Below are 27,794 nucleotides of genomic sequence, written 5' to 3'. Positions count from 1 at the left end.
TCCCGTGACTTCGGGGATGCTATGCTAGTTTATGTTGAATTGGTCTATTTGTATCTGCTTGTGTAGAGCAAACTTTGGTAGATAACAAGAACTAAAATACTTGTCCACTGTGCCTGTGCAATTAAATATGCCATCAGACTGGTAATGATGACATGAAGGGGTTAAAATATTTCCCAGGAGTGGATGAAGCTAATTTTCTTGTTCACCTTGCCACCTTCATCAATGCTCTTGGCTGTATTTTCCCCGAGTTGAAGAAGCTAGTATGTGGACTAAGAGAGCAAAACATTAAAGATTCAGTGGATACTGGACTCCGTTTAGATAGCATGGAGTCATTTAAGGAGAGGTACAGAAGCGTGATGACTATGTCCTTCATGGAAGGGCACAGAGTTCTTTGTAATCTCACTATGAGATGGCAGAAATAAATGGAGCTGGCGACTCCAGTTTGCTGTCTATGCCATATTGGAAAAAAACCTTGTCATGTTGTTCAGAGTTCAATTTGGCTGGGACTCTGACAAAGGAAAGTGGTGCGTTATTAATGAAAGCAACACAAGAATCTTAATATTGCGCTTAATCTGAGGGGCCATTCAGATCTTTGCTGGAGTTAATCCCAGAGTTAAGCTGAGGCAGCAAAATCCCTGGACAGGGAATAAAAACATTAAGGCCTGAGTCAAGTCCTGTAGGCCTCTGAGGACAAACTGGAGTCCTTATAAGGTGCTGTCTAGTCTGCCCTGTTCCTGTGTGGTGCTACCTTTTAAATTATGAAGGTAGCAGCTTGGAAAATGACAGGTTTTGCCACTGCTTGCTCTGGTTCGTTACCAGTTTGAGAACAGTGTATGTAAATGCTGTTCATCCGCCCTGTCCATCCCTGCAGCCTTAATAGTGCTCTGCTCGGCAGCCACCACGTGGCCCTTTCCCAGAGAACACAGAGCTGCTACAGGCAGTGCCTTGGGGAAGTCAGAGTTGATGAGTGGAGAGACTGAGGGAAAGAGCAAAATCATGACCTGCTCCGTTGACAGAAATGAAATACTCTGACTCATCGAGCTGTTATGTGTAGCTAAAGCAGGAGGAAATTGCATAGTTCCTCTCTCAGCTCTAGTGCGTGTGCTGTTTGGGATGTGGTTTGGTGCCAAGCACTTTCTGTTACCTAGCTCCTAGCTACCCATCTGTTTTTAAGTATTAGGATAAAATGATCTCTACCCCTCACCCTCCCCCCCACCAACTAAATTTTGGGGCTTGGATAAGGCAAATACTCCTGTTCATCCCCTCACAGCCTTTATTTTAGTGGTTGCAATACTGTGAGAAGTATTCTATGCTGTTCATCTCTGTGGGTGTTCACTCCCATTCCCTGTGGTCAGTAGTGACAGGCCATAGTTACTATCTGGTTTTTACTCTTTAAAAAGAAAGGTCTGTCTTATGGTTGAGATCATGAAAGCAGTCCTCGCCTTATCCCCAGGACTTTGTACGTGCTAGTTAACCTCTTGACAAGAGAGGTCAGGCACTTTAAACCCACCTGATTTTGCTCAAGTGGTCACAGAAATGCTTAAAATGCCCTGCCGAGGCTCTGCAACAGTATTCAGGGACCAGAACAAGTAGCTGTAGGTGGTTGCCTTTTCCAAAACTGCAGCTGGATCTGAAAGAAGGGGGATCCCTCCATAGCCTGTGAGCTCGCACAGCACGGACAGCATGATGGCACCCTTATCTCTCTTATAGCCTCTTGACATCACTTTAATTTAGTGGCAGACTGGAATCTAGGTACCTGAGTTACAAGAGTATCTGGGTGGAGGGATACAAATAATACCCCTAGGTGGGTCTTCTCTTCTTTTAAACGATGATCTGCCCCAGTTCCATCTCAGCTAGTATACATACTGTGTCACCATCCTATAAGCAGGTCCACATTGGCGTAAATATTAGGTTGACATACTTCTAAATTCTTTTTATTTTATGTTTATTCTTTTTAACTTGCATTTCCTTTATTCCCCAGCTGACAGGGCTGGTCCTGCAAGCAGCCAAGCGGATGCAGATCAATGTTCATGTCAGAAAATTACATGAATTTGTGTAAGTGTTATCTGCTGCTGGGTGGATATCTCAAATCTGATTTGATACTCAGAATAAATTTGTCTGCAGTGTTGAGATGAAATACCAGTGGGAAGAGCAAATGAGAACGAGAAATCCAGTCAGACCTCAATTACGAACGACAGTATCCTCTCCTTTCACAGATCAAGTGGGTATTGAAGTTCCTTCTGCATGCAAAGCCAGTATTCAAGAAAAGCAAAATGCTGTGGACTGGTTCTTCAAGCGTAAACCAATTTTCTGAGGCTGCTGGTTCTTTTTTAATGCAGATAGCAACCAACAGAAGGGCATGGTGACACCTGACTTGCATGGAATTTTGGAAATTTGGGGACTTAAATCATTCCCTAAGAAAGTACTACCATATTTAAAACCGTAACCTTAACACCATTCCCTTTTAATTTCTTGTGTTGATCAGTTAGGATCTCTGTCAGTGCTCTTCTTAGCAATAGGTAGCTTGAGCAGAACTTAAGTAAAAGAAGATAAATGCAGCCTGAATCTGTTTTCCTTTGGATTGGTTTTAACATGGTAAGACTCCCTTGCCTTGGAATGAACCTCTTCTTGCTATGCATTGGTAAAGGTCCAAGTCAGGCCAGCTATATCAAATATAGGAGTAAATGTGTTTCTCCTGCTTTAGCAGCTAGATCATTGTTCTGTGGCTTTCCTTGAGGGCACCTCAAGTAGCAGCAGCTCACTGGTTCTGTGTTTACTCAAAGACAGAGTGTGCCACAGGGGAGCGGAGCTTGAACTTGGAGTGTGGCTACTCACAGCATGAGGACATGCCATCCTATTCCTCACGGCTTTTAAAAGGCAAAAGTATTGCAATTATCATTATTTCTCATCAGTGTTCATGTGGAAACCGAAAGAGAAGGCATGACCCCAGAAAGAGCTGCCTGTGCCTTCCCCCCACACGTACAGAAAGTAGATAGAGTGTAATGTCTCGCAACGGCAGATGAGTCCTATCCAAAACTCAAGAGGGAGGGCTGTCTGGTCAGGTAGAGTGAAGTAACTTGTGACTACATTGGTATGTTAAGAGAAACTTTCACACTGCAACTTTGGCAGTCAGTACAACCCTGCAAACGGGTATGATCTCAAGTTATGCGTGAGTAAAAGGCTCCTTTTCTTCTCTGCTCCAAGTGGATTCTGCATAGTTTTCTGGGTATTCCAGTGTGACGGAGATGTCCCCAAACTGCGGTTCAGTTGTGCACAAATACCTTTTACTTAGTCTTCTGTCTTTCTGACATGTTGATTTCATTGTTACCAGTGCCACGTAGCAGCTTTTCTTCTTGCTCAGCTTCTGGGCTGATAGTTATTGGCACAACTATTATAACAAACAAACAAACAAACAAACAAACTTAAACATATTTTATCTGCCTGATCCTCTTGGGGTGGTTGATGACCGTTCTTCAAAATGCTACCATGTTATTTTCTAGTGCCCAGAAGCTGTTACATTAACACAACTTACCAGTAAGCTGTTATTTCATGTGTACCAAACTTTTTTTTTTTAGCTGCTGTCTGCATGTCGTATGGACAATAGTTTCAGTGTTATACACGAGTAACTTTCAACTTCAGCTTAGCTTAGCATTCCCACTGATTGAAACAAATTTGCCATTCAGTCTGTTCATAATAAGCCTCTCATGGATCCATCTTTTTCTCTCCACACCAAATCCTCAGATATGTTATTGCTCTCAAAACATAAATCATTTTCCATCTTGGAGGCTGAGATTGTTCTACTCCAGTGGAGAGGTGAAAATCAACAATAATAAAAAAGGACAACCCAGAGTTTCTTTAGAGGCAGTTTCCTCATTAATTTTCTCTTGTAATTGGTCTTCAGAAATCTCAAGTTGAAAAGCTGCACAATGATGACCTCTTACCTTTTCTTTTTTTACGCAGTGAAACAGGCAACATCCGAACGCTGGTTTTCCCAGTGATGTATATAAATGAGGTAAATATTTTTATTTATTTATTTGCAATAATTTTATTTTATGCTTACAAAAATACTGTCTTTGAGCTGACCAAAAAAAAAAATTTCCCATTTTTCATGCTGTTTTGTGCAGTGAGAGATAGGAAGCTGTTGTTGGCAGACAGTTCCTACTAACAGTCTGCCATTGCTTGCTGATCACTGTGTTAGGCTGAGTCCTGCAAAACACCCTCAGTCACATAGTCCTTCTAGTTTCAAAGGTATTGGCCATGGGAAAAAGGGCTGCTTAGAGGAGGAGGTGGCTCACGAGGTCAGACCTTTTGTTGAGGAGATTTTTGTGGCTATTTCCGTACTGCAGTTGGATTACTGAATTCATCGGATTGAAGGTGGACCGTATGGGACTAGTTTTGGTGATCCATGTCTTTCTGCCAGGCCTATATTGTTGTGATCCTAAACTGAGCATCCAGAATCACTGCTTTCTTTAGAAAATGCTGACCAGATTATTTCTCTGGCCACACAAGGAGATTGAAGAATTCTTATCAGGGAAGGTATATCAAAAAGTAATGAAGCAGAGGTGGAGAGTTGGGGGAGTGTTGTTTCCCTACCCTTCACAGTAATAAAATAGCTCATTATACAGAAGAATAGAAATAAACCTTTTTTTCTCTGTTAATCCCCCTCTACTCCAGAGTGTTCTGATCGATGAAATGTCTGCTAGCAAACTCAAGCATGTCCTGCTGGAAGCCAGTGTTGTAACTGCAATCCCCTTCGTAATCATGGCTCTAGGAATTGTTTTCGGGATTGTTTTTATTATGCTTGTGTGCAGGTCCCGTGGAGTAAGCGAAGAGGTAAGTAGCATTTGAATTTGACCTTGTTTACTCTATGTTTGCCTGTATTTGATTTTTCTTTTGGTTGATTTTACTTTTTCAGCTTCCACAAACTTTTTTTATGTGTTATTTTTGTTTAAAATGACCTTTCTAGGGAAGGGAAGTTTTAATAGACTCAATAAGTGCACCAAACAGAGGATTGCAGCTAATACAAGAAACATGGTAAGGCAGGTAGTATTTCCTGTGCCTAATTTCCTTGCCAATAGTAGTAAAAAAAATCAGCCTGTCTAGAGGATCCTAAAGGATAAGGTGCAAGAAGTCCACCATATTTGATGAACAGATTTAGTCACAGACAATTTGACAGCATTCTCAGTAGAAACAACTGTCTTGTGCAACTCCGTTCTTGTAGGCTCAGCCGGCTTTCCAAACGTACTAACAGTCCTTACTAGAGAGGCCTCTAAAAGCCTGTGAGCCTTAAGCCCATTCTGACTCTTAGTTCAGCCTTGGAGCTTGGTTTGTTTGAATGTCGTTTCCCTCAGTGTGTTCATCAGAGAACTGGGAATCATTCACAATATGTGGTCTGGCATTATTTAGTGACTGAATTTTAGTCCGATTTTAAGCAGCTTCCCTTTTCAGCTTTTCAGACAGATGGAGGCTACTAAGTTGATTATTTTTTCAAAATTGTAAGGCAAATTTATGACAAAAAAGCAAATGAATTGTACAGACAATAGCACGCAGATAGTTTTATCCAGACAATGCTAGTTTGTAGATCTATTTATAAAAAGTTATGTTACAATGTGACATGCTGGCATTAAGGTTGTTAGCCATGTTAAAGCTGATGCCAAACCTTTGCCCTACTAGGCAGGGCAGAGGAGTTGAGACAAGATAAACTTTGGATCCTTTGGTTAGAGAAATAGACTGGGTACTCTAGTAGGCTGTTTTCTCCCTGTAGTTGCCGTGTTGTAGCGTGGTCTTGCTTGTCTGATGTTTGCTAAGTACACCCTCACAACTGTCAGAAGCCCCCTCACGCCTACCTCCGAGTGTCCGACCAAGCTGTGCACATGCTTCTTCTTCATCTGTGAGACCCAGTGCTGGTTTGGTGTGCGATGGTAGTGGCAGCAGTGGTGGTAGTTTGCCGATGATGTGGTGCACTCTTGCAGCCTGGCTTCCTCGAGCAGTGGCTTGAGGAACTGGATCTTTGGATCTCTCAGCTTCACTCTTGCCTTTCGCTCTGGGTACCCAGGAAGCTTTCCCTGAGCAGATGCATTCAGGACCATAGTTCAGACTCCTTTACCTGAGAGCCTGGCCCTTTTTCCTTTGAGATTTTGAGCCTGCCTGCATCATTGCCAGGCTCAGCCACAGGGTCTCAACTATCCCATTGCCTGAGGCCCCTGTATGAGATATTCCTGGCCCTATATGTATATCCTGATACCAGGTTTCTTGGATGTTCCTGAACACTGCACAGTAATTAAAATGACTGAGGGACACCTAAATTTCATGCTTTTTCTAGATTGGTTTTGTCGTTTTCCCTGCAAATGCAGAGACCCCTCATGACTGAAAATTAATTCAGCCAGTTAGTTTTCTGTGTCATTAGCCTCCCACCAGGGTGCTTATGGCTTTCCATCAGTTGTAGGCTGCTACCAGGGGCCCAGCTCAGTCTCTCAAGCTCTTTTTGTCTTTGCATGTGAACAAGTATATCCACTTTGCTGCGTCCTTCCTGAAATCCCTCCAGCTCGCCCCTGACATTCAAGCAATGCAGTGCTCATGGCTGAGCACACCACGCCTTCAGATGTACTTCCACCTGTAGTGAGAAGACTCCCTTCTCCCTTTGCCCTCTTCCCCATCTCCCTCCCAGCACTGTGGGGATGCAGTCTGAGCCTTTCTTTTTTTGCATCCTTATTATCTCACTACTTAATGACTTGCCCATCACTTCCTCCCTCCTATCTCCCACCTTTCAAGAGGACAGTACTTCCTCTGAAGCACATGGCTCACTGTATTTCCTACCGTTGACCCAATGGTCCTGCTGTATGAACCTTCTCTGGCCCCAGCAGTGCACACAGCTCTTCAAGTATAATCCTGATAGTCTCTTTACATCCTGTCTTGTACCAGCACTGTCTTAATCCATGTCACCCCAGAGAAGGCCGCATCCTTCCCTCTAGCAGGAGTGAGCGCCATGTCCTGGCCCCTTTTCCTTCACTCGCTCCAGTCCCCTCCTCACTTGGTGTTGGAGCCCTGAGGAGCTTTCTGAGTGTGCGCACAGTGGCTGCCATTGTATCGGGACCTGGCAGGGAGTAAGCAAACTTGGGAGGGCTCTTTGTATCCTCTCAGGGCATGTCCCTGCAGAAGCTACCATCTGCTCTCCGCTGCTTTTTTGCAGTGTTGGTTCCCCTACTGAAAATGGCACTTGAAAGTAGGTGCCAAGATCTTTTACCTTTCCTGTTTGGAGTCTCAGAAATCCAGCTTCCCCTCCTTGGAAGCTGTCTAATGTGCCACAGTTAACTTTGCCGTGTTGCGATTTTTTGCTTTCAGAGCACTGAAGATGAAAGGGCTCCGCTCATCAGGACATCCTAGTAGATTTTCCTTAACGTGAGCTTGGAGAATAAACTATTAGAGCTGACCTAATACCAACTACCACTACCCAGCGTTGTCCGCTGTGGAGAAACGATCGTGTCAAGTATAACTTTGTGTGGTTTAGAGATGGAAGAGAATCTGCAACATCATCAAAGGAGGAGACTTTTCTTACCAGCTAAGTTATAACTTTAAAACTACATTTTAAAACTGCTTGAGATCCTGCTTTTTTCAACTCTGCACTCTATTTGTACCTGCACTGACAGCCATAGATGATCATAACCACTATATCAGTGAAAATAAAAAGCCCTGATTCATTATAAGAATGACGCGGGTAAAATTTGCAAATGGCCTTAGGAACATGGGCTGCAGAGTACCCTTTTAGCAGGGTACTGTAGGCTACAGTACAGCAGGCTCCTGTATCCCGCAGGAACACTTGAAAATTTGCTGTAGGCCTAGTATTGTCTTTTCTGTAGAGTGCTACAGGCTTCTTACTACCAGTGTGTACTGACTGTTAGTATCATCAGTCCTTTCGCAAGACTGATTTGTAAAACTAATCCAAAACATTCACTGAAACTTAGTTAAGCATACATAGATATCAGGTAAAAAGAAGCCAATGATTTGAAATGCTTTTCCTTACAGACCTCTTAGCTGTTCTAACTGCACACAGGATCCCATTGCATGTTAGTGATACATTTATCCTTAAGTTTTTCCTTCAACTTATAAAACAAAACAAAACCCAGCATTGTTCTTGGTGGTGGAGGGTACAAAATGGTATTCTTTTTTCTCTGATATTTGTGTCACAATTATCAACTGTGTGGTTTAATGTGAATGAAGGCTTGGCAGTTACATTTAGTTTAGGATACAAGCAGACCTCCATATTAAGGTATGTATAGGGCCTTGAAAAGCCAAAACATTTTTTTACTTGTCAAGTGGAAACCCTGCTGTTTTAAAAACAAAAGTATTTTTCCCCAGTGAAAAGAGTATTTTCATTAAGAAGTATTTCCATTAGATCAAGATAGTGAATCAAAATTTTAAATGTATTATTTTCTTCAAAATAGAAGCTTTGTTTTTTGCATTGTTTTGGTTTGTCTTTTTGCCTGGCTGGTAACTGGCTCAGCAGTTTTGTTCATCTGGAGCCAGTTCCATCCAGGAAGTTTCACGGTGATTACAGTTATTTATTATCTGGGTTGTCTAAAAGCACTTGCTGCAGCCCAGGCCCTCCCAGTATTGCGGTTCCAGCTTTGCCTGTTCCACACAAGGGGCAGATTTGCCTCAAGCTGTGCTTTCAGCAGAAGGCCAGAGCTTAACAAATTAGTATCCTAAGCCAGGGCCTGAGCTTGCTGCTTGGCTGAGGATTGGGACTGCGCTAGGACATTGCCTGCCCATCACCTTGTGAACTGCAAGCATATACCCGGGAATGAGAAACTCGTTCCAGCTTTCTGCACGCAGGCATCTCAGCGGAGCTGTTCTGGAGCAACCCCTCTATTCGACATCGTGGGCTGAAACTGTCACCTCTACTCCGTGCCCCCCAGATGTTGCCTTTTGGCTGTCTGGACTGAAAATAATACTGTGTGAAAACCCTTGGGAACTTTCTTTGCTCTACTTTAACCCAGACTGCTGCTCTTCTTGCCATGTCCCAGATGCCAGATACATTGTTGGAGTTAGTCACCTCAGTGTTTTTGTGCTATTCATTTTCTTCCTCGGCTGATTTCTGAGAGAATCTGTCTCGTAGGGAAAGTCCGGTGGATTTTCTTTCCTAGCTGCCTGCCAAGTCATTCCGCAGGGGGAGCTTGCCCTCAAATTATGGTGTCAGGAAGGGCGCAGGGAAAAACTGCTGATTCAGATGTGAGGCAACTCCCTGCTAAGATAATGGTCTTTCTCAGCCAGGAAACCTGCAGGTATGGAGAGACACCAGGCTGCGTGGCTGCTATAATGAGCACAGTATAGCCAAATGAGCGTGGATTTCCTTCCTGAGTCAGTGTGCCCTGACTTTTGTTGGGTATTGATTAGGCTCCTTCACGCTCTGTGCTGAAGGAGTTCATTGCTCCCCCTTTAGAGCTGGCTCTGGTATCTGTGTGCCACAGCGTGTAGATAGACTCCAAGGCATCTACCTTCAGAGACTTGTCTGCTAACAGGTAGTTTGTCTTGTACAATGTAGGCCAGAGGCTCAGAAAGGCCTCGGTGACTCCATTGTGCAAGCCAGGCCGCTGTGCTAAAGGCACCCGGTCTGCCTTGGCTGCATCTTGTGCTCGAGTGTTCCCTCTGCACTGCAGCGCAGAACTGAAACCTCAGTGATGCTTCCACCATTGCCTCTGGTTTTCCCAGTTTTAGTCTTAATAAATAAGCAACAAGATTCCTATAAGGAATAAGATTATTCTAATCAAATGATAATGTTTCAGGGGGTAAAATCCCCCCTTCAGGAGAGAATTAGCAGGCAGCCTCTGCACCGCAGGCACTTTGGCCAAAGTGGCTTCAGCCAGCTCCAAGGCAGACGGGGTGACTTCAGGGCTGGAGCTGGTCTCAAGAACTAGGGAGCGGAGGTGAGCGGGAGCCTGACCCAGGACTTCAGAGGTGCCAACTCCGTTCCTTGGGCTCGCTGCTCAGCCACTGTAAACCTCTGTGGCTCTCTTGCAATCAGGGGAGCTGTTCCCCCTTACATATACGAGGGGTTTTGCCCTTCAGTGTTACTCTCTTTCTGAAGACGCGAGATGAACTTTTCAGCTCTCTGAGTTACTGTTGCTAGCTGTTTGTTTGTGTGTGCTTCCCTAACATGATCCAGCACATTAAGCTGCACCTTGGTTTTCCATACTGAATTGCTGCAATACCTCCGTTCTGTGACCTGTTTCTGAGAATTTTTTTCCCTTGGAATCATCTGTTTCTTAAATCTCCATTAAACCAAAAAGGAGGAGATTTTCCTCTGCCAAATACACAGGGAAGATCTATTTAGGTTCTGTATCCCTTTTTTAATTATTTTTTTCCTCCCTCTGCTCTACCATTAGACACTCAATTTATTCTTGTACAGTTGGTCTGTTTTGCTGCATCTTCTCAGTTTCGGTGGAAGGGTGGAAATTTGCACAGTGCTGCGGAAAGCGACTTTCTACTGATTTCAGGGCTGCTTTCTTCTCTGTTGGTGGTGAGGACCTGAGGGCAAAGTGCCGGCAAAAGTTGCCTCTGGTCTCTTGGTTTAGACACAGTTGTTCTGGTCCTCTAAACATCTGAATCTTCCTGCAACAGATAGTGAAGCACACAGATTTTCGGAAGACCGCAGCTTGACCTAGCCCTGCACCCACAGAAGTCAGTTGGGTTCTGCTGTAGGCTCTGTGGGATCCTCTGAAACGTCCCCTAGAAGTGGGTACAAATCGACAGACAAATGCTTAGCCACTTGGAGGAAGGTACATAAATGTCTTCGTAAAGTGACTACAGAATTTTAGAAAGAAACGAGCCTAAACGATGCCTGCTGGTTTGGCTGATATTTTATTTCCTTTTTGGTTTATTAAACCGGTATATTTCCATGTGATGCCTTGTAGTAGAGTCTTATGCCCTCCTTCTACTAATACAACACCTGCAAAATGCCAGCTGTGCTGTGGAAGAGCTGTTCCCGTCGGATGGCAGGCTTTCCCTCGCTGACTTAGGAACAGTGACAGTTTGGTGGTTCATGCTGTGGGGACAGTTATCACCAAGAGTTTACTACACTACTTCTGTGTGATCAGTGGTCCGGATATTTGCTGTAACACCAGGGTCCCTTTTGTTCTCTATTTTTATTTGTAAGCATGTGAGAAAACACTAAAACATGTATTTTTCTCCTGTGAGCACATCATGTGTGTGAGCACAAGCTCCCGCGCTGCCTGGTGCCTGCGGGTTGGCTGGGCGTGCAGGGCTGCGGGGCGCTGGGCAACTTTGTGCAGGTGCTCGCAGTGGGGCGAGGGGAGCTGCCGCCTTTGCCAGCCGGGCATGACGGCACTTCAACTGCATGGGCAGCTGGGAGGAAGAAACTGTTTGCCCTTGTAAAATGCGTTAAGGCACCAGCATGCAGCTGCCCAGGGCAGGAGCCGGAGCGCAGCACGGGGCAGGATGCCGAGCTCCGGAGCTGCGCCGGGCCATCCGGGCCTCTTTGATAAGAGTTGCACGTGCTGCACCCGGCAAAGGCTGGATGTGTATAACCCTTTGCTGCTCTGCAAAGCCAAGAATATCCCATGCAGCGTGTAGTTACTTACAAGTACTGGAGACTTGTGGGGGATAATTGTCAATTTTGTTGATTGTTGATTGATTATTTTTTAACCTGAAATAATTTCCCAGTGGCTGACCAGAGGCGACACTTGTAGCACAAATTGGCGTGTCTGCACACGCGGTTCCCTTCGTGTGACAAGCAGTTTTTATTTCCACTGTTAATTCAGATCAGACATTGCACTAATAAAAGTTAATGTTTCTATTTAAGCCACCCTGGGCATGTGACGTGTGTTTTACATACGTAGCTTCCGTGCTTTGTTTCTGTTAGGGTGCAAGGGGGGAAGAGCTGTGCCCGCGGGGCCCGCGGGGAGCGAGACGCTCGGTCCGAGGCTGCGGCTCTGCAGGGCCGGGGGGGCCGCGGCGCCGGCTCCCGCCTGCGCCCCCGCCGCAGCCGCAGCGCGGGCGGCCCCCAGGGGGCGGCCGAGGGCGCGGGGGGCGGGGCGCGTCGTCTGTGGCGTCACCGCGCCGCGCCCCTCTGCGGCGGACGTTGCCGTGGCGGCAGGAGGGGCCGCGCTTGCCTCAGATGTCGGCGGTGTAACCCGGAAGCGCTCCTGCGCAGCGACCGGAAGCAGCAGGGTTTGTTTCCAGCCGGATTCCTTTGGGGTTGCACGCTCGTCCCGCGGCCCCGCCACGGACACCTCATGGCCTTCAACTTCGGGGCGACGGCGGGGGCCGGCGCCGCCAACCCTACCGGTGAGTGCGGAGCAGCCGCAGGGGCGGGCGGGAGGGAGGAGCCGCTGCAGTCGCTCTGTCGGGGTCGGGGAGCTGCCTTTTTCCCCGTGACGCGCCGTAGCAGCCCCTAACGGTCACGGGGCGCGCGAGCCCCCCCCCCCGCCACGTGACGCACCGTAGCAGCCGAGCCCCTAACGGTCGCGGCGCGCGCGAGGGCCCCCCCACGTGACCTACACTGCAGCCGAGCCCCTAACGGTCGCGGTGCGCGCGAGGGTCAGTAGCCGATCCCCCAACGGTCGCGCGCGATGGCCCCCCCCACTACGTGACGCGCCGTAGCAGCCGGGCCCCTAACGGTCGCGGCGCGCGCGAGGGTCAGCAGCCAAGCCCCCAACGGTCGCGCGCGAGGGCCCCCCCGCCACGTGACGCGCCGTAGCAGCCGGGCCCCTAACGGTCGTGACGCGCCGTAGCAGGTGAGCCCCTAACGGTCGCGGGGTCTTTGGCATGGCTGGGCCAAGATTGTCTTTTCAGTTCTGGCGACGGTGGCGTGGGCTCCAGGACGGGCCCTTCTGCTTTTTTTCCCCTTACACCTTAGGTCAAGCGTTGTCTCTCTGATTATGGATTTCTTTTTTGTGTGTGTGGTACAGCTGCATGTAGTGGTGGGAGGTCTTTGTAAAGGGGTGGCTGGGGGCTTGTCTGTATTCATGCGCTTGTGGAAATACTTAAGTATCATTAGTCACTCTTAGAACGTGCAGGGTATGCATCACGGCACGGTGATTGTTGATTAATGCTTTCAGATCACTCAGATTGTCACTTTCAATTGCAATAATATTCCTCTAAGAATGAGAGACTTCTGGAAGTCAATTTCTGGGACGTGCAAAAGAATGTTCAACTTGTAAAGAATAAAAAAGAATAAAGGACTCTTTTTCCTTTTTTTTTTTTTTTTTTGTTGGTGTCCAATGACTGTCAATGTTGGTGAAATGTAAATCAAAGCCTTCCAGTTCTCATTTAGTATAATTATTCTTTATCAGCTCTTGGGCTGTGTAAAATAGATTGAATAGTCATGTTTTCACTGAGTTGTTTGCACAGGGCTTGTCATCTTTGCTGGTTTATCTTGGGTTAATATATGGGCTCTCATCCTGATTGTGTCAGTGTGTTAGATACAGACTTTCTGGCTGGTCTTAAGACAACCTTTTACCGCTTATACGGATAGTTACTTGGTTTATTGTGCATGCAGACCACACACCCAAGAATTTCCAGTTGTCTGCCTAGCATGAGCCTGTTTTTCAGCTATGCTGGGGAGGGAATGATAGGGACACAGTGTATTAGCCCATTTTTCTTAGCCCAGAAAACCTTGGGTACATCAGGTGAAACACCTGCAAGCACAAGGGTGGACAGAGAAAAGTTATGAATACACTTCAGTTGACTGTTAGTCCTAAAGTGCTTGTCATCAGAGTTATTACTGTAGTGAAGATGTATCTTAGCAGCACATGGTGCTTTAGCTGCTTTGGTTGTATTGTTGTTGTTAGACTTCTATAGCTGCCTGTGTGGGGGTATTGTATTGGCATAAAGATGTTTTATCCTTGCCTTCCTGATAGTTTATGAAATAATTATACTACTGTCAGTCATGCTGGTACTGATGCAATTGTATCCAGCAGTCGTAGGTGGTTTTAAAAGTACTATTAATGGAAATCTTTAATCACATGGAAATTCTCATGTTTAGCTTTGAAATAGGATCAGAAAATTCTGAAATGTCTTATATGCAGTATAGTTGAAAAATATGATGACAGTAGTGATGTAAGGAGAGTGCATCAAACAGTAAGCTTGCAATTGTCTTACTTGTGTTCAATAAATGCTCTTTAATATCACTTAACTTCTTGCTCTCATTTTTTAACTATGCCTGTCTCGTCCCTGGTGATGGAAAAATATTTCAGCTTTTACTTCCTGAATCTACCTTTTACTTCAAACTAATGTGACCTTGCTCTTTTTCTGCTTCCCGCTTGTCAGGATTTGGTGGGCTTGAAACTGCAAACTCCACTGCCAGTGGGTTTAATTTTGGGGGTTTCGGATTAACTGCTAATCCTGCAGTGAATTTTAATATTGGGAATTTCGGTGTTTCCACTACCTCAACTCCACCATTCAATTTTGGTAACAGTCTGGCAAGTGCAGGTAGATAATGCATACATGCTTGTTCTATAATAAATGTTAATAGCAGGGGTCCAAGAATTATTTTCTTAGCTGAGAGTCTGTGTTTAGTACTAATCTTCTTACTTCACATTCAGTGGTAAATGGAGATAAATGCTCTGAAAGTGGAATGGGTTTGAGAGCCATAGACTTGTAGATTATTTTGCCTATTAAATTCTCAAGAAACAGCTGTCAAGGGGAAAAAAATCACTGTCTACCAAACTCTGTTACTGAAATGGAAACAAATCACGTTTGTTTCATTCCCGTTTTGCCTAGTCTAAAATCAAGCCTCGATTACCTTGCAGAGCTGAAACATCAATTCTCTGTTCAGGTAATCGGGAATAATTAGAGTTAGTTCCTAATGCCACATTTTGTTACATGAGATTCTTGGACTGCTGCGGTCATGTTTTTCATCTTTCCTGTGTCTTCTCATTGGCCTTCTGTTGGTTATCATGAGTACACTACACCTGAGTAGTTTCTGTGGAGAAACAAATTTTATACGATCAGCACAAAATTAACAGCCCTCGCTGTAATCTCAGTTTACTAAATACTGTTCTGGCACATGTCCCAGGCTGTCCTGAAAAGATTTTCTAGATTTTGGGGAGTGTTTTCTGTGTGATGTGTACACTGGATATTTTTTACAAAAAGCATTCACAGTCCAGTGTAGATCCATCAATTCTGAGTAATCAACTGATATAATTTCAAGTTAAATCTTTTCCATTTTACATGAAAATGCTTAACTATGTTGATTTCTAATATTTTCAGTCCTGTAGAATTAGCCCTTGGGGTCTTGTTGCAGCTGCTCGTATAGGAATTCTATTCATTCCACAGTGTCATTGCTCCCTGTGTTAGAGTACTCTTATCTGTTCTGTGCACTTGAAGGATCCAACTTGTGTTTTTATTTGGTATGAATGGTATTGAACTGTATTTCTTCAGCTGAATTTGAACTATTCCAGAAGACAATTTGGATATGTATTTTTATTTAGTAGTTTGCAGTTTTAGATCCTTTTCTGAGAGAGGATACTAAATTGTGGAACTATCTAAAAATTGTGCTATGTGATGGTACTCCCATTACAGTTCCTCACTTTCTAGTAGGATTGAAACTTGAATGTTAAAGGGAACAACTTCTTATATCCAGTTGTATGAAGCCTGATGCCGAATGAGAGTAAAATGCAATTGCATGTCAAGTCAAGTTTGGTTTAAACTTTTTATTTTTTATTTATTCAAGAGGATGGTAAGTATAGTAAGTCTAAAGATGCAATACTTTTTTTTTCTTTTTTTTTTTTCTCTCTTGATGTGAGCTAGCAGTGGCAGTGCCTGCTTCACAGATGTCATTCTTCATGTGAACACAAATTCAAAACAGCTGGGAACAAAGCCATTTGATACTTTACAGCTAGTGAGGTGTGCGCAGCCCCACTGGGGCTGAGGAGAGTGCTTGCGGTGCTGGAGGCTGTCAGCTGGGCTGGCAGAGGTAGCCTGGTGGGATTCCCGGGGGAGGAGAACCACAGCACAGGCTGCCTGAGCGGGCATCACCTGAGGAAAACGCCATGTCTCCATGCCCCCTGGAGATGGAAGGGGGCCATGCTGCTGCCTCTTGTAAAGAACAGAGTAACAGTGCGCACTGCAGCTTCTTGTCTGAGATGAATCCTGTGGATAAGGGCACCTACTAAGTGTGTGAGCTTATGCCAGTGTTTTCCCCCTTCAATCACCCATCTCAGCCTTCAGCACTCCAGTCATCTAAGCAACTATCTTGTATCCTGTGGTTTGGGCCAGATGGTGTTGGCACTGCTGTAGCCGAGGGGCTGCACAGAGGTGGTGCTGGAGCTTCCCCTTCCCCACTGATGGGGGCTTATTGAGGTGATGCTGCCCAGCTGAAAGGGGATGGCTTTGAGGGCCAGGGAAGCTCCTGTCACAGGAGGTGCTGCCGGTGCCATGGCCCTACCACCTGGCTATGGCAACAGACCATGTGCCCGCACAGGGCTGTTGCTGGGAGGCCCTTGGGGCTGGTAATGTGCTCCACTATGCCGCCGCCCCATGGTGGGGTCACCGCTGTCAAGGGGGCAAATGGGAATGTGAGTTCCTGGGGCTTTTCTGGCATGATTGAGCTCAGGCCCTTGCTTACCGGGGTCTCCTTCTGCCACCTGATAGCTTTTGAATTTGTTTCCCTCTGGTATTGACTGAACCTCAAAACCAGGTTTAATGGGGAGGTTGTTAGATAATTGGGAAACAAGCCTCAAAAAAGACCTCATAGAATCCTACCTGCATATAGAAAGGAGTCATTGGTGTGACAGCATTCCTGTGTAGGCACAGCAATGATGTATACCTTAGGCTCAAACTTAACCATACTCAGTTTCTTCCTATTTTTGCTCTTGAGATTTAAAAATGTTTTAAAAAGTTGCAAGACATCAGATCACTTGTTAAACACCTAGCAACAACGTTATCTAAAAGTATTCCTGAGAATGACTAGGATACACTAGTATTAGTTGTGACTGTCAATAAGGAAAGCATGTCCTGAAGATAAAGGAGTAGGTTGTTAACTACTGGGGGGGGGGGGGGTTGTTGGGTTTTTTTTGCATTTCTTGCACACGATAGATGTATTGGCTTTCTGGTTCATGTTTTCTTTCCCATTTACTCAGATAATGAACTCGGTAACCATGATCAGTGTGAACTACATGCTTGTAACATAATACATTCATTTGTCAACATCTCCTCTCATACCACCATGAAAGCGTGCAGTTTACTATCATGTTATGCACAGTTGCAGCTCACAACCTGCTGTCCATCTTACTTGTGAACTTTGTTCATTAGGTGCATTTGGAGGATTTGGGACAACTACCACCACTGCGGGGTCAGCATTTAGTTTTTCTGCTCCCACCAATACAGGAACCAGTGGTAAGAGAGCACAAAGCTGAAAATATTTGCTTTAGAATTAATTTTAGCATCAGTCCATAACAATTAATGTTTTGCAGTTCACAAGTACAGTTCTCGTACTTTGCTCAGTAACTCTTGTTTTATTTTCAGGACTCTTTGGTGCAACCCAGAACAAAGGCTTTGGGTTTGGTACGAGTTTTGGCACAGGAACTGGAACTGGCTTGGGTACTGGGTTGGGAACTGGGTTAGGCTTTGGAAGCTTTGGTACCCAGCAGCAGCAGACTAGTAAGTATGGGCTTCTATTTACTTATGCTTTGGTTTTTAAGAAGTGTGAGAGACTGCAACAGACTTTTGAGTGGTGGAGCTGAAATGTGTCATGAAAGGAGCCCATTACTGTCCATCTCTTGGTTGATGGAGGCTTCCTAGAAATTTAGTTTTAAAATGCCTACCTTCACAGTCCTCGCTTTTTTTCTTAAACAAGAGCTCCAACAAGTGTCTGAGCTTCACCCTTGAGTTTCTGATGACGATATTTGCCCTTTTGGTTTAGCAGTGGTAGAAAAAGTAGTTACATGAGGCTGTGACTGCCAACATCAGTTATTACAAAGGAGAGGAAAATGGTATTGCATTTAGTTTAATTTAAAGTTAGATAATAAACAGCTGCAGGCTCCGAGTCCACTGAATTTTTAACAAATGTACCCTTCAGATTAAGATATTGGGGAGCAGATCATGTAGTGGGTGAACATAGATGTCTCATTTAAAGAAAAAAAGAGAAAATATTTTCTTCTAATTCAGCACTCGGTAACTACTGTTATTGATGAAGACTGGATGTAAAAAGATGCTTTTATAAAGGAAATATCTGATATTGATTTACTTGTCCTGTGTGTTTATTTTGCTTCTCCAAATATGAAGTGATATTGATCATATGGAGATGGTATATGTTAGCAAGCAAGTCTTTATTCATAAAGGAGTTCACTTGTTCTTTGCCCTCTGGCACAGCACTGGGGAGCAGTTTGTTCAGCCAGCCCACACAGACACCTGCCCAGTCTAACCAGCTCATCAACACAGCCAGCGCCCTCTCGGCTCCGACGCTTTTGGGGGATGAGAGAGATGCTCTTTTGGCAAAATGGAACCAGCTGCAGGCCTTCTGGGGAACAGGCAAAGGATACTTCAACAATAACATTGCTCCAGTGGAGTTCACCCAGGAAAACCCATTTTGCAGGTTTAAGGTATGGTATTATTTATCTGCCTACAAACAATTTTGAAGCGGTTAGCTTGCTTGCTAGCTCTGCGACTAAATGTGCCAGGAGAGCTAGACTAGTTTTACTTGCTGTTAAGAATAACCTGAAACAATATTTTCCAGGCAATGTATGCAATTTTGATGTATGATAATAAAAGGTTTGAAGATGTATCGATCCTGGAAATCTGGGTATTGCTGAGGCAGTAGAAATGCGTGATGCACATGCACTAGATGTGCGTATGTGGATGACAAAACCAGCCTTTTCTATGACAGTGTTGAGATCAGCGTGTGTGTGGCTAGAGCAGATATCTGGAAATGAATTTTAGAAAAACGTTCTGTGAACCTGGCCTGTACATACCATCTTAAACAGACAGCCTTTGCACTTTTTTCTGTCTTTATCCTTGCAAGTGCTAAAGCTGACTTCATTCCATGTATGATATTGTCAGCAGTTCCTCATCTTGGTTGTCATGTCAGCAAAGAATATGTAGCTCTTCATCCTCCACAAATCTCATGTCTGCTGACTCTCTTGCAAAGCTTTGGACTTAGAAGCAAATTCAGGTCAGGCCTGGTAATAACTTCCTTTTCCAAGCTTATTCTTTGAAGTGCAAACTTTCTAATCTGAATGTAGGTTAATGCTTAATTAAGACTAGTTTTATATATCAATCAGGAGATTTTTATAAAATCTTCGCAACTCAGTGTCTGAATAAGAAATGTTTGGTGGCTTCTGCATTACATCTTATGGTGTTATCTTGAACATTTTTTTGATAATACAAGACAGCAAGTTTTCAGGTGTAAGTTGCCACCTGAAGTGGCTTTAGAGCTTTCTTGGCTTTTATTTTATTTATTTATTTTTTAACAAAAAGGAGAAGTTTTTCTTTCAAGTTAGACATGAGGTACCATGTACCTCTTGTCTCTGTGGCTTGAGTATTACTGCTGCTGGTATGAATTCCTGCATCTAAAATGAAATATTGGAAAGAAATCAGCTATATGCCAGCAATGGCAGACATTCAGGAAAAACAGTTGTAGAAGTTAGTAGCCCAGGTATCAGTGCAAAGCATCATAAGCTAGCTGGTTTATTGCATCTGTCAGTATCAGACACGTAATAGGAATGAAGTTACTCAAAGGGTTTCAACAGGAGTTAAGGAATCCATTTTTATACAATTCCAGCTTGAGATCAGCTGAGATGCATAGTTTTTAACCAAGAAAAGTGTACTTTTAAGGTATGTGATTCCGGCCAACATTTGAAGAACTGTGATGAATTTTAAAAATCATGCTGTAGTTTGAAATTATTACATTTGGTTTTAAAAAAAAAAAAAAATCCTGGTAGTGTGGTGTTTTTAACAGAAATACCAGAGGGGTAATACATATGGTCGTAGTACTACTTAGAATATAATGAGCTTTAGTTTTCTTGTATAGGTCCCTGGTGCGGGCCTTTCTCACAGTGATGAAAATGAAAGGGATGCATGTAAAAAAAATAGGTGATTTGTATGTGTGTGGTTTGGGGGTTTTTTTGTTTTTGTTTTGTTTCTTTTGAGTTTAAGAAGGAACAGATAGCTTAATTCAGGGACAAATGCAATACCGGTAACTTAAAAGTCACTTTATTTAAAAGACAGCTTTCTGTTTGACTCTGTTATAGTGCATAATTCTTCCCCAGCTTTTACTGTTGTGCACTGTGATATGACAGCACAACTGAAGAAAGCTGCTTTTGTGAGGCTTACCCTCAGGGCACGTCACCTGGGGCTGATGGAGGACGGGCTCTTTGGCAAGTCCCCAGCTCATGTCTCTCTTTAGCTGAGCTTGCAGGGAAAGCAGTAACTGACCCACATGCAATGTCAGTGCCTTGAAAAGCACCTGTTTTGTCCAACATGTCACCAGTGATATGTTGGTGCAACAGTACAGAGGCAAAACAAACTGCCCACTCTGCTTTGGCTTCTAATGAGTGATCAGTTTAGGTCTTGCAGGAGATGTGGAGTTCATGTTGGAGCTGACAGGGTTTTTGTAAGGGAAAAAGATATTGTTACTTAGCACAAATAGCATAAAGTGTCCCTGTACTAGGTTATGATGTTGCATTAAAACACCTACTCTTACTACAGCTTTATCAAGAAGAGGAGGAAGATGATGTTAAACCTTATTAGCAATTGTCCAAAACAATAATACTTAATAATCAAAGGAAAACTGTCCCAAATGTTTCTGTGATAATATTGATTGATGCATGCCTTAGGTAGTAGAAATATTCCATGTCTGTGTTTTAACTTGTATTGTCAGGTAAACTGTCTTGATCTACAGTAAGAAAATACTAAGGGTGAGTTCCAGAAATCCATAGAGGATTATGGTTGGCCCATTTTGTTTAAATTATTTTAGTGACTATTTTTCATTCAGACATCTGGAAGTATAATTTTGCAAACTGCTTCTGGAACTCCCTAGTAATTGTTCTGTGTTGGAGTTTGGTTCTGCGGTTCCTTTTGCACCTTAGAAAAAGTGTAAATACATAGAATGTTCCTGACTGAGATCAGTTCTGAAGTACCATAAACATTCTGCTAAATTGGCATCTCCTGATCAAAGATGAAGAATGAGCACTTAAAAACTTCTTGTAAAATGAAACTGTTTCAGAAGCTACTGTACTGATGGCCTAGTGAGTGTTCTTTTTAAAGTGGGATTGATTTTATGTTTCCACATCTCTGAATATGTTGTGACTTCTATCTATTTAGAACCAGTTATCTTAATTTAGCCTCCCCTCTTCACACTGCATAGGCACGCTTTTGCCAAGTAATGTATCCCTGTTTTTTGTTTGTTGATTTGCAGGCTGTGGGTTACAGTTTAATGCCCAACAACAAGGATGAAGATGGCCTTGTGGTCTTGGTCTTTAATAGAAAAGAAATAGACATTCGAAGTCAGCAGCAGCAGCTAGTGGAATCGCTACACAAAATTCTGGGAGGAAACCAGACCCTCACTGTCAATGTAGAAGGTGTTAGAACGATGCCAGATGACCAGTATGTGAACTTAATATGGTTTTGCCCTTTTCTCCAGCACTGTATTTTATAAAGGATTGGCCCTTAATCTGCTTCAGTGCATTAGTGTTTGTTGTTGTAATATGGTTGGTATTCCTAAATGGCGATGGCTCTACTCTTTCTGCGTTTGATTTCTTATCTTTCATTTCTTCTTGGTGCTTTTTCTTAAGGCATTAAGTCCAGTATCTTTCTTGTGTATGTTCCTTTAAAGACCAAAGCTTTTAGGTGATTCTTGATGTATTGAGAAGTAAAGGACTTTCATAGCCGTTCTGTTTTCCCCCACCAAGTAGGAAAATATGGCAAAAAAAAGGGGGGGGGTAGAAAACAGGGCATGGATATGTACAAGGATATTTCATTGCTGTTGAAATGCAACCTGATGAACATGTCACCATGTGATATGGTGGTTAAAACAGGGGGAAGCTGTAACCTGTAGTGTACTTACAGCATATCTTTCTCGTTTAATCATGTTATGTTAAACCCTAGATTGACTGCTACTTCATATCTCAGTTTGCTAAAGAAAGTTAACAGTCAACTGGGAGAAGTGGTAACTTAGATTTAGGTTTGCTGTTTATTGTGTTTGTTTGTATAACCTGCCGGCCTTTGCCTAGCTGACAGTGTCCTTTGCCTTTCTCAGGACTGAAGTCATCATTTATGTTGTTGAGCGCTCGCCCAATGGCACTTCCAGGAGAGTTCCGGCAACAACCCTCCACGCTCACTTTGAGCAAGCCAACATAAAGACGTCCCTGCAGCAGCTGGGGGTCACTCTCTCCATGGCCAGAACAGAGCTTTCCCCGGCACAAGTCAAACAGCTCCTGCAGAACCCTCCTGCTGGTACGTAGCCCGGGGCGGCAAGCTCAGGCCGCTAGTCAGGCACTCTGGGGTCTCCAGGAACAATGCATGTCTCATCCCTCTGGAAATCACCTTGTAATGCTGCAGGTATTTCCAAGATACCATGACATACTGATGGCATGGTTAAATTGCAGCTAGCTTTAACACTGCAGTGCGACGTAGTTTATTAAGACAATTATGCAAAAATTTAATTTATCAGTAATATGCCACATGACACTAGACTGTACCATTTAGCCATCATAAATCACTTCAGCTTGTCTGATTTAAAAAGAAGTTAAATATCAGAATAATCACATCCTGTATTTGCCTCCCAGTTTTTTCTGGGACGTTTGGACTGTGTACAGACATGGCATGGCCAGAGGTAGTAACTATACTGCTTTGTTCCAGAGTAGTGCAGTGCTGTTCATGCCACTTCGGAGAGTAACTGTTAGCTTGTTTTCTCTGTACAGTACTGTACGTAATTCTTGCTGTAAGCCCCCTGTAATGAGTCAGAGAAAGCAACATGCAGTATCCAGCAGGCTATATATAGCATGCTCGATGAGACCCCATAATGTTAAAATACAGCAAAAGTAGTTATACCTGGATTGCAAAAAGAATTGGGCCTATTTTTGCAGGAAAATCAGAGGTGAGCAATGTTTTCCAATTACTGCAATGTTGGGGAGAAGCTGCTGCTTTATGAGTAAGGAAGTTGGCCTTCTGTAATACTGGGGGCTTATCGCAGGGGTTTTGTGTTGGTAGTTGAGCACAGCTTGTTGGTTCATGACTGAGAAGGAAGCTGATTTTGTAGTTTGGCTAATCAAGCAGTACGAAATGCACAAGCAGGCCTAGTGCTGGTTTTTTTTTTGGGGGGGGGGGGGGTTGGCCAACTGGTTTGGTACATTGATCATCTTTCCCCTCAAAGTTAGTGTGTGAGTGAGTGTGTATAAATAAAATCCAACTGTAGCATGTACAGTCTGATTTTTATCATGTTAGTTGTTTTTTCCTCACTCTTTCAAACTAGTAGGCATGCTTGACAGCCTTTTGGGCTGGATGTAGTGCCACAGCCCAGGACCACTACTTTAAGAGCTAACCTTTAACCTTAATTTGTACAACAGTAATTCAGGTTACTATAATTCATGGGTTTTGTGTCTTTCACAGTACTTCTCCTACTTAACAGCTGTGAGATATGAAATCTGTTCAGATCTGTGCATAATGTAAACTTGTAAATTTTTTTTTTAAGGTGTTGATCCTATTATCTGGGAACAAGCCAAAGTTGATAATCCTGATCCTGACAAGTAAGTCTGATTGATAGTCTGAATATTACAAAAAAGACTTGTAAAGAGAGAAGAGAAATACAGAATATTCTGGATTATCCTTCAAGTAACTTGTAAGAAACCACTTGGAGAATAACTTTGTCAAGTGGAGATCTCATTTGAAGTAGTGAGGATAACTAGGGATGCCTGCCTAATTCCTTTATCCATTTAGGTGCTTAAGGGAAGTCAGGATGAAAAGCCTTGCTTGAGTGTCTTGGAGTTGCAATGTTCTCTGTTATCTGAACTAGTTCATAAGATAGATAGATTTTTCACAATCATGATTTATTTGTTTATTATTATTCCTGCAGCTGGAAAAGTGAGGTAGCCTTGTATGCTCTAGTGGCTACAGATAACTTGGGCTGACTTCTGTTGTGTTAGGAATAATGAGGACTGTAGAACTTACCAAGAGATATGTTAATTTGTAATGGGCCAAGATCACCTGTAACTTCAGATCATACTGTATTCACAATTATTGTCAAATATATGCCTGTATAAAAATGTGTTGTAAGAAATATTTCTATTCTTGCAGGCTTATTCCTGTGCCAATGGTGGGTTTCAAGGAACTGCTGAGAAGATTGAAGGTCCAAGATCAGATGACCAAGCAGCATCAAACCCGATTAGATGTAAGGTTTTTCATCTTTATCGTGACTGTTTGTTGTTGATGAGGGAGTCAGTATTAAATAAGCCTCCCTTCTGCACGTTTTGTGGGTGGAGAGCTGGTGCTGGAACCATGAACATAGAGCTGTGGGGGGTTTTGGTTTTTTTTCTTTGTTTTTTCTCATTATTCCTGCAGCTGAAAAAGTGAGGTACCTTCTAGTGGTTACAGATAACTTAGGCTGATTTCCTTTGTGGTTGTCAAAAACTGTAAGGAAAGGGAGAAGTTTGTATCTGCGTAATCCTGAGCCTTCATGAATTGGAAAAACATGTATTAAGGGAGTAGATAGCTTCTCTGAAGCAGCCTTTCTGTTTGCCCTAGTAGCTACCCAGAGGCAGTATAAATTTCCCTTTCTAGCCTGCAAAGGAAGAAGAAATAAATAGTTGCCCTTAATGAGGCAGTTAGGCCTCTGCTAATCACAGAAGACAGGCTATCTGTCTGTTGGATGACAGTATATCCACAGGATGCCAGTCCAGTTCTTGTCACCTGTAACTTTGAAACACCCCGACTATCCTTTTTTCTACAAGCTAGGATCTCTTTTTGTTCTGTGTCTTTTGTATGCTTAGCCTGTATTTTCATCTTCTGGGCAAAATCTGAGCAATGTTTTTTGGTTTTGGTTTGTCTTTTTCCAAGCTTACTGTGGTGTTATATGCTAATTCAAACTTGTACTTTTAGAACAGTTGAATTAATTAAGCTGTAAAGGCTAGGACTCTAAGCTGGGCACCCAGTTTGATGCCTTCTGGCAATCCGAGTTAAATTCAGTTTCTTCTGCTACGTATGAGAATAGCTAGCAACCAGAGCAGAAGCAGTCCAGTGAAAGGTCAGCACTGGCAGCAGGTGAACCAAAAGCAGTGATGACACTGCTGCATGGAATATTGGCGTGTGAAAAGCTCTCTGAAAGCATCTCTGGAGGACCCTAAGCTGCTGGACCACCAGGAGTTTTGGTAATTCTAGTGTGAAATCAGGACTAATGTGTCATATTATCAAAAACCATCACTGCTACCAATGGACTCGTCTCCTTTGCAGATAATATCAGAAGATATCAGTGAGCTGCAAAAAAACCAGACAACAACTATGGCAAAAATTGCACAGTACAAAAGGAAACTGATGAAGCTTTCTCATAGGACTCTACAGGTAATGTGGATATTCTAAATAACTCTTATGATAGACAGCCTAGTGCCAGCAAGCAGACCGGCAGGGGACACTGAACTGACAGTTTGACTTCTGCAGTCTTGTGCCCAGCCCCATAGCATGACCAATGTTAAAAACAAAATTCTGACTTCATCTAATGCTATTGCTTTAAGTCACATGCAAATCTGTCAGGAAAGGCTTGAGGGGCGCAGCATGTCTCACTCCTCTGGGACCCTTCTCTCTCACTTACCCAAAAGTTGTGGGATCGCCTTGGGGAGCAGACTACAAAATGGAACAAATTTGACTAGAGAAAGGCCGGCAAAAAGAGATGTGGAAGGGCTTGTGGGGAAAGAGAAGAGCAGACAAAGTCTTCTCTAATGATCCTCAGAGGCTTCTTCTGCAGGTGTTAATAAAGCAGGAAATCCAAAGGAAAAGCGGCTATGCCATTCAAGCAGATGAAGAGCAGCTTCGTGTACAGTTAGATACAATTCAATGTGAGCTTAATGCACCTACGCAGTTCAAGGTGAGTAATTTCCAAACTTTGCCAACAACCCTATTTTTTTTTTTCTCATAAATCATTATAAAGTAAATTTTGCAAACTCGGCATAGTACTTGTGGAAGGTTTTGAAGCAGTGTTTCTAGGTTATAGTGTCATGCTCTTTGTTGCATGACTGATAATGCATCTTTGAGACTTTCAGAAGTATTAATGTGCATTATTTTTAATTTATAGTTTTATTAAATATTTCTTTTCATTAACACAAATTATTAAATACTTCAATTATTAAGTATAAATTTGAAAGACATGCTCTTCACATGTCTGCCAAAAAAACAAGTGAGCCAAAACTGGAATGAGCAGTAATACTTCCTGCTCTGGTGACTCGGGCAGTGTTAGATGCTGGAGCACTGCTGACAGAAGTGAATGAGTTGTTTGATTTAAGCCCTTCTCTTCTCATCTGTCTTTCCAGGGCAGACTGAATGAGCTCATGTCCCAAATCAGGATGCAGAACCACTTTGGAGCAGTGAGGGCTGAAGAGCGCTATTACATAGATGCAGATCTCTTAAGGGAAATCAAGCAAGTAAGTACTACCTGGTAGAAGCCTAGGATACTTTTCGAAAATACATAATTAAAACCACTCCTGGCACTAACTTGGGAGGTATATTTGGAATTCGATGTGGCTTTCAATTGCTTGATGATCAAGTAGTTTTTGCTGTTTTCAGTAACAGCACATCAACATTGCACAGTTACTTTACACAGTGAAGCTATTAGCATGGAAAGTGCTGATTTTTCTTCTTACAAATAAATTATTTGGGGTTTGTCAATTTGCCAAGGCCACCCACCACTCATGGCAGCTTTGAGAAATATTACTTAAAATCTGACAAGTTGTACTACATCATTAACTTTTTTTTAAAAAAAAAAAAAACCCTATCATCTGCAGCATCTGAAGCAGCAGCAAGAAGGCCTAAGTCACTTGATAAGCATTATCAAGGATGACTTGGAGGATATAAAGCTAATAGAACATGGGCTGAATGAGAGCATCCCCATCAGAGGAGGCATCTTCAGTTGACCTGTCAGATGGCTGCTGGGGTTACACAGAATGTGTTACTCTACTTCTTGGTTCACCTTCCAAGGCCGAAATCAGTGAGGTAAAATAAAATGTGTATCATCTTCTAGAAGCAATGGTGTATTGGCTGTTATCATTAGAATTAGCAAAGCCTCTTCTAAGCTTTTGAACTTGACCTTTGGAAGGTTTATATTTTATAAAGCTGTATATGCTTTAATAAAAGAAGGAAAACTGAATCTGTTCAGATACTGGTTTACTATAAAATTATATGTACTATTGTACATTATTTCTATTTTTTTTCACAAGAGCGTTGTCTAAAAAATGCAGTGCTGAGGGAATTGTTCCAATTGTGACTTGTTTCGTGGAAAGTTTAGTCTGCTGCCATTTTTGTCAAAAGAACTGACTAATAACATTATGTAAACAGCTAATTTAAATCATTTTAGTCATGTATGTTACTTTACCATAAGTCTTTACGATACCATTATTTTGGGGAGAAAATTGCAGGAAGCTGACATTATCGTTGTCTGCCCTTCCTTGGGCCTGCAAGGAGTTGAAGGCTATGTTGTTATTTTACATATGGGAATTATACAAAGCTTTCCTGCCCCTCAAACAACAACAGAATGTCTAGATGTCTTCTGCCTTTTTTTTTGAATTTCTGGAGACTAATAAATTCAGTCTCACTTTGTCACAAGTTGTGCATGGTGTTGGCTCTTTTTCAGCTAAGTC

At 43.1% G+C, this 27,794-nt stretch overlaps 2 protein-coding genes across 3 annotated transcripts in view; both read left to right on the top strand.

Moving 5' to 3' along the window:
• Window positions 1–11,817, top strand: part of SCARB2 (scavenger receptor class B member 2) — a 28,621-nt gene extending 16,804 nt beyond the window's left edge. The window contains exons 9-12 of the mRNA XM_013951724.2: window positions 1,982–2,055; window positions 3,961–4,012; window positions 4,675–4,833; window positions 7,342–11,817. Of these exons, the coding sequence (XP_013807178.2) occupies window positions 1,982–2,055; window positions 3,961–4,012; window positions 4,675–4,833; window positions 7,342–7,383 (327 nt within the window). The 3' untranslated portion in view covers window positions 7,384–11,817. The remainder of the gene's footprint in view (window positions 1–1,981; window positions 2,056–3,960; window positions 4,013–4,674; window positions 4,834–7,341) is intronic.
• A 311-nt stretch (window positions 11,818–12,128) lies between these two features.
• Window positions 12,129–27,502, top strand: NUP54 (nucleoporin 54). Of its 2 annotated transcripts, XM_013951725.2 has the most exons (12): window positions 12,134–12,303; window positions 17,272–17,355; window positions 17,485–17,619; window positions 18,331–18,560; window positions 21,374–21,561; window positions 22,214–22,410; window positions 23,648–23,702; window positions 24,250–24,343; window positions 25,402–25,509; window positions 25,910–26,029; window positions 26,472–26,582; window positions 26,943–27,502. In XM_013951725.2, exons 1-12 carry the CDS (start codon window positions 12,252–12,254, stop codon window positions 27,069–27,071), a joined length of 1,503 nt encoding a protein of 500 aa, XP_013807179.1. In that variant the 5' UTR covers window positions 12,134–12,251; the 3' UTR covers window positions 27,072–27,502. The 2 variants fall into 2 exon arrangements, with proteins under 2 accessions (XP_067153611.1, XP_013807179.1); XM_067297510.1 differs by lacking the exon at window positions 25,910–26,029 and having other exon boundaries at window positions 12,129–12,303.
• The last annotated feature ends 292 nt before the right edge of the window (window positions 27,503–27,794 follow it).

This window comes from Apteryx mantelli, chromosome 5 (assembly GCF_036417845.1).
Source record: "Apteryx mantelli isolate bAptMan1 chromosome 5, bAptMan1.hap1, whole genome shotgun sequence".
In the NCBI taxonomy this organism is placed as follows: Eukaryota; Metazoa; Chordata; class Aves; order Apterygiformes; family Apterygidae; genus Apteryx; species Apteryx mantelli.
This window is presented reverse-complemented; position numbering and strand designations above follow the sequence as displayed.

What these genes read in the sequence shown, in the direction of transcription:
- NUP54 (XM_013951725.2), top strand. Translation starts at nt 12,252, where the DNA reads ATGGCCTTCAACTTCGGGGCGACGGCGGGGGCCGGCGCCGCCAACCCT. An exon ending in TACCCAGCAGCAGCAGACTA is followed by an intron (nt 17,620 to 18,330) that starts GTAAGTATGGGC and finishes CCTCTGGCACAG; the next exon opens with CACTGGGGAGCAGTTTGTTC. An exon ending in TTTCTCATAGGACTCTACAG is followed by an intron (nt 25,510 to 25,909) that starts GTAATGTGGATA and finishes CTTCTTCTGCAG; the next exon opens with GTGTTAATAAAGCAGGAAAT.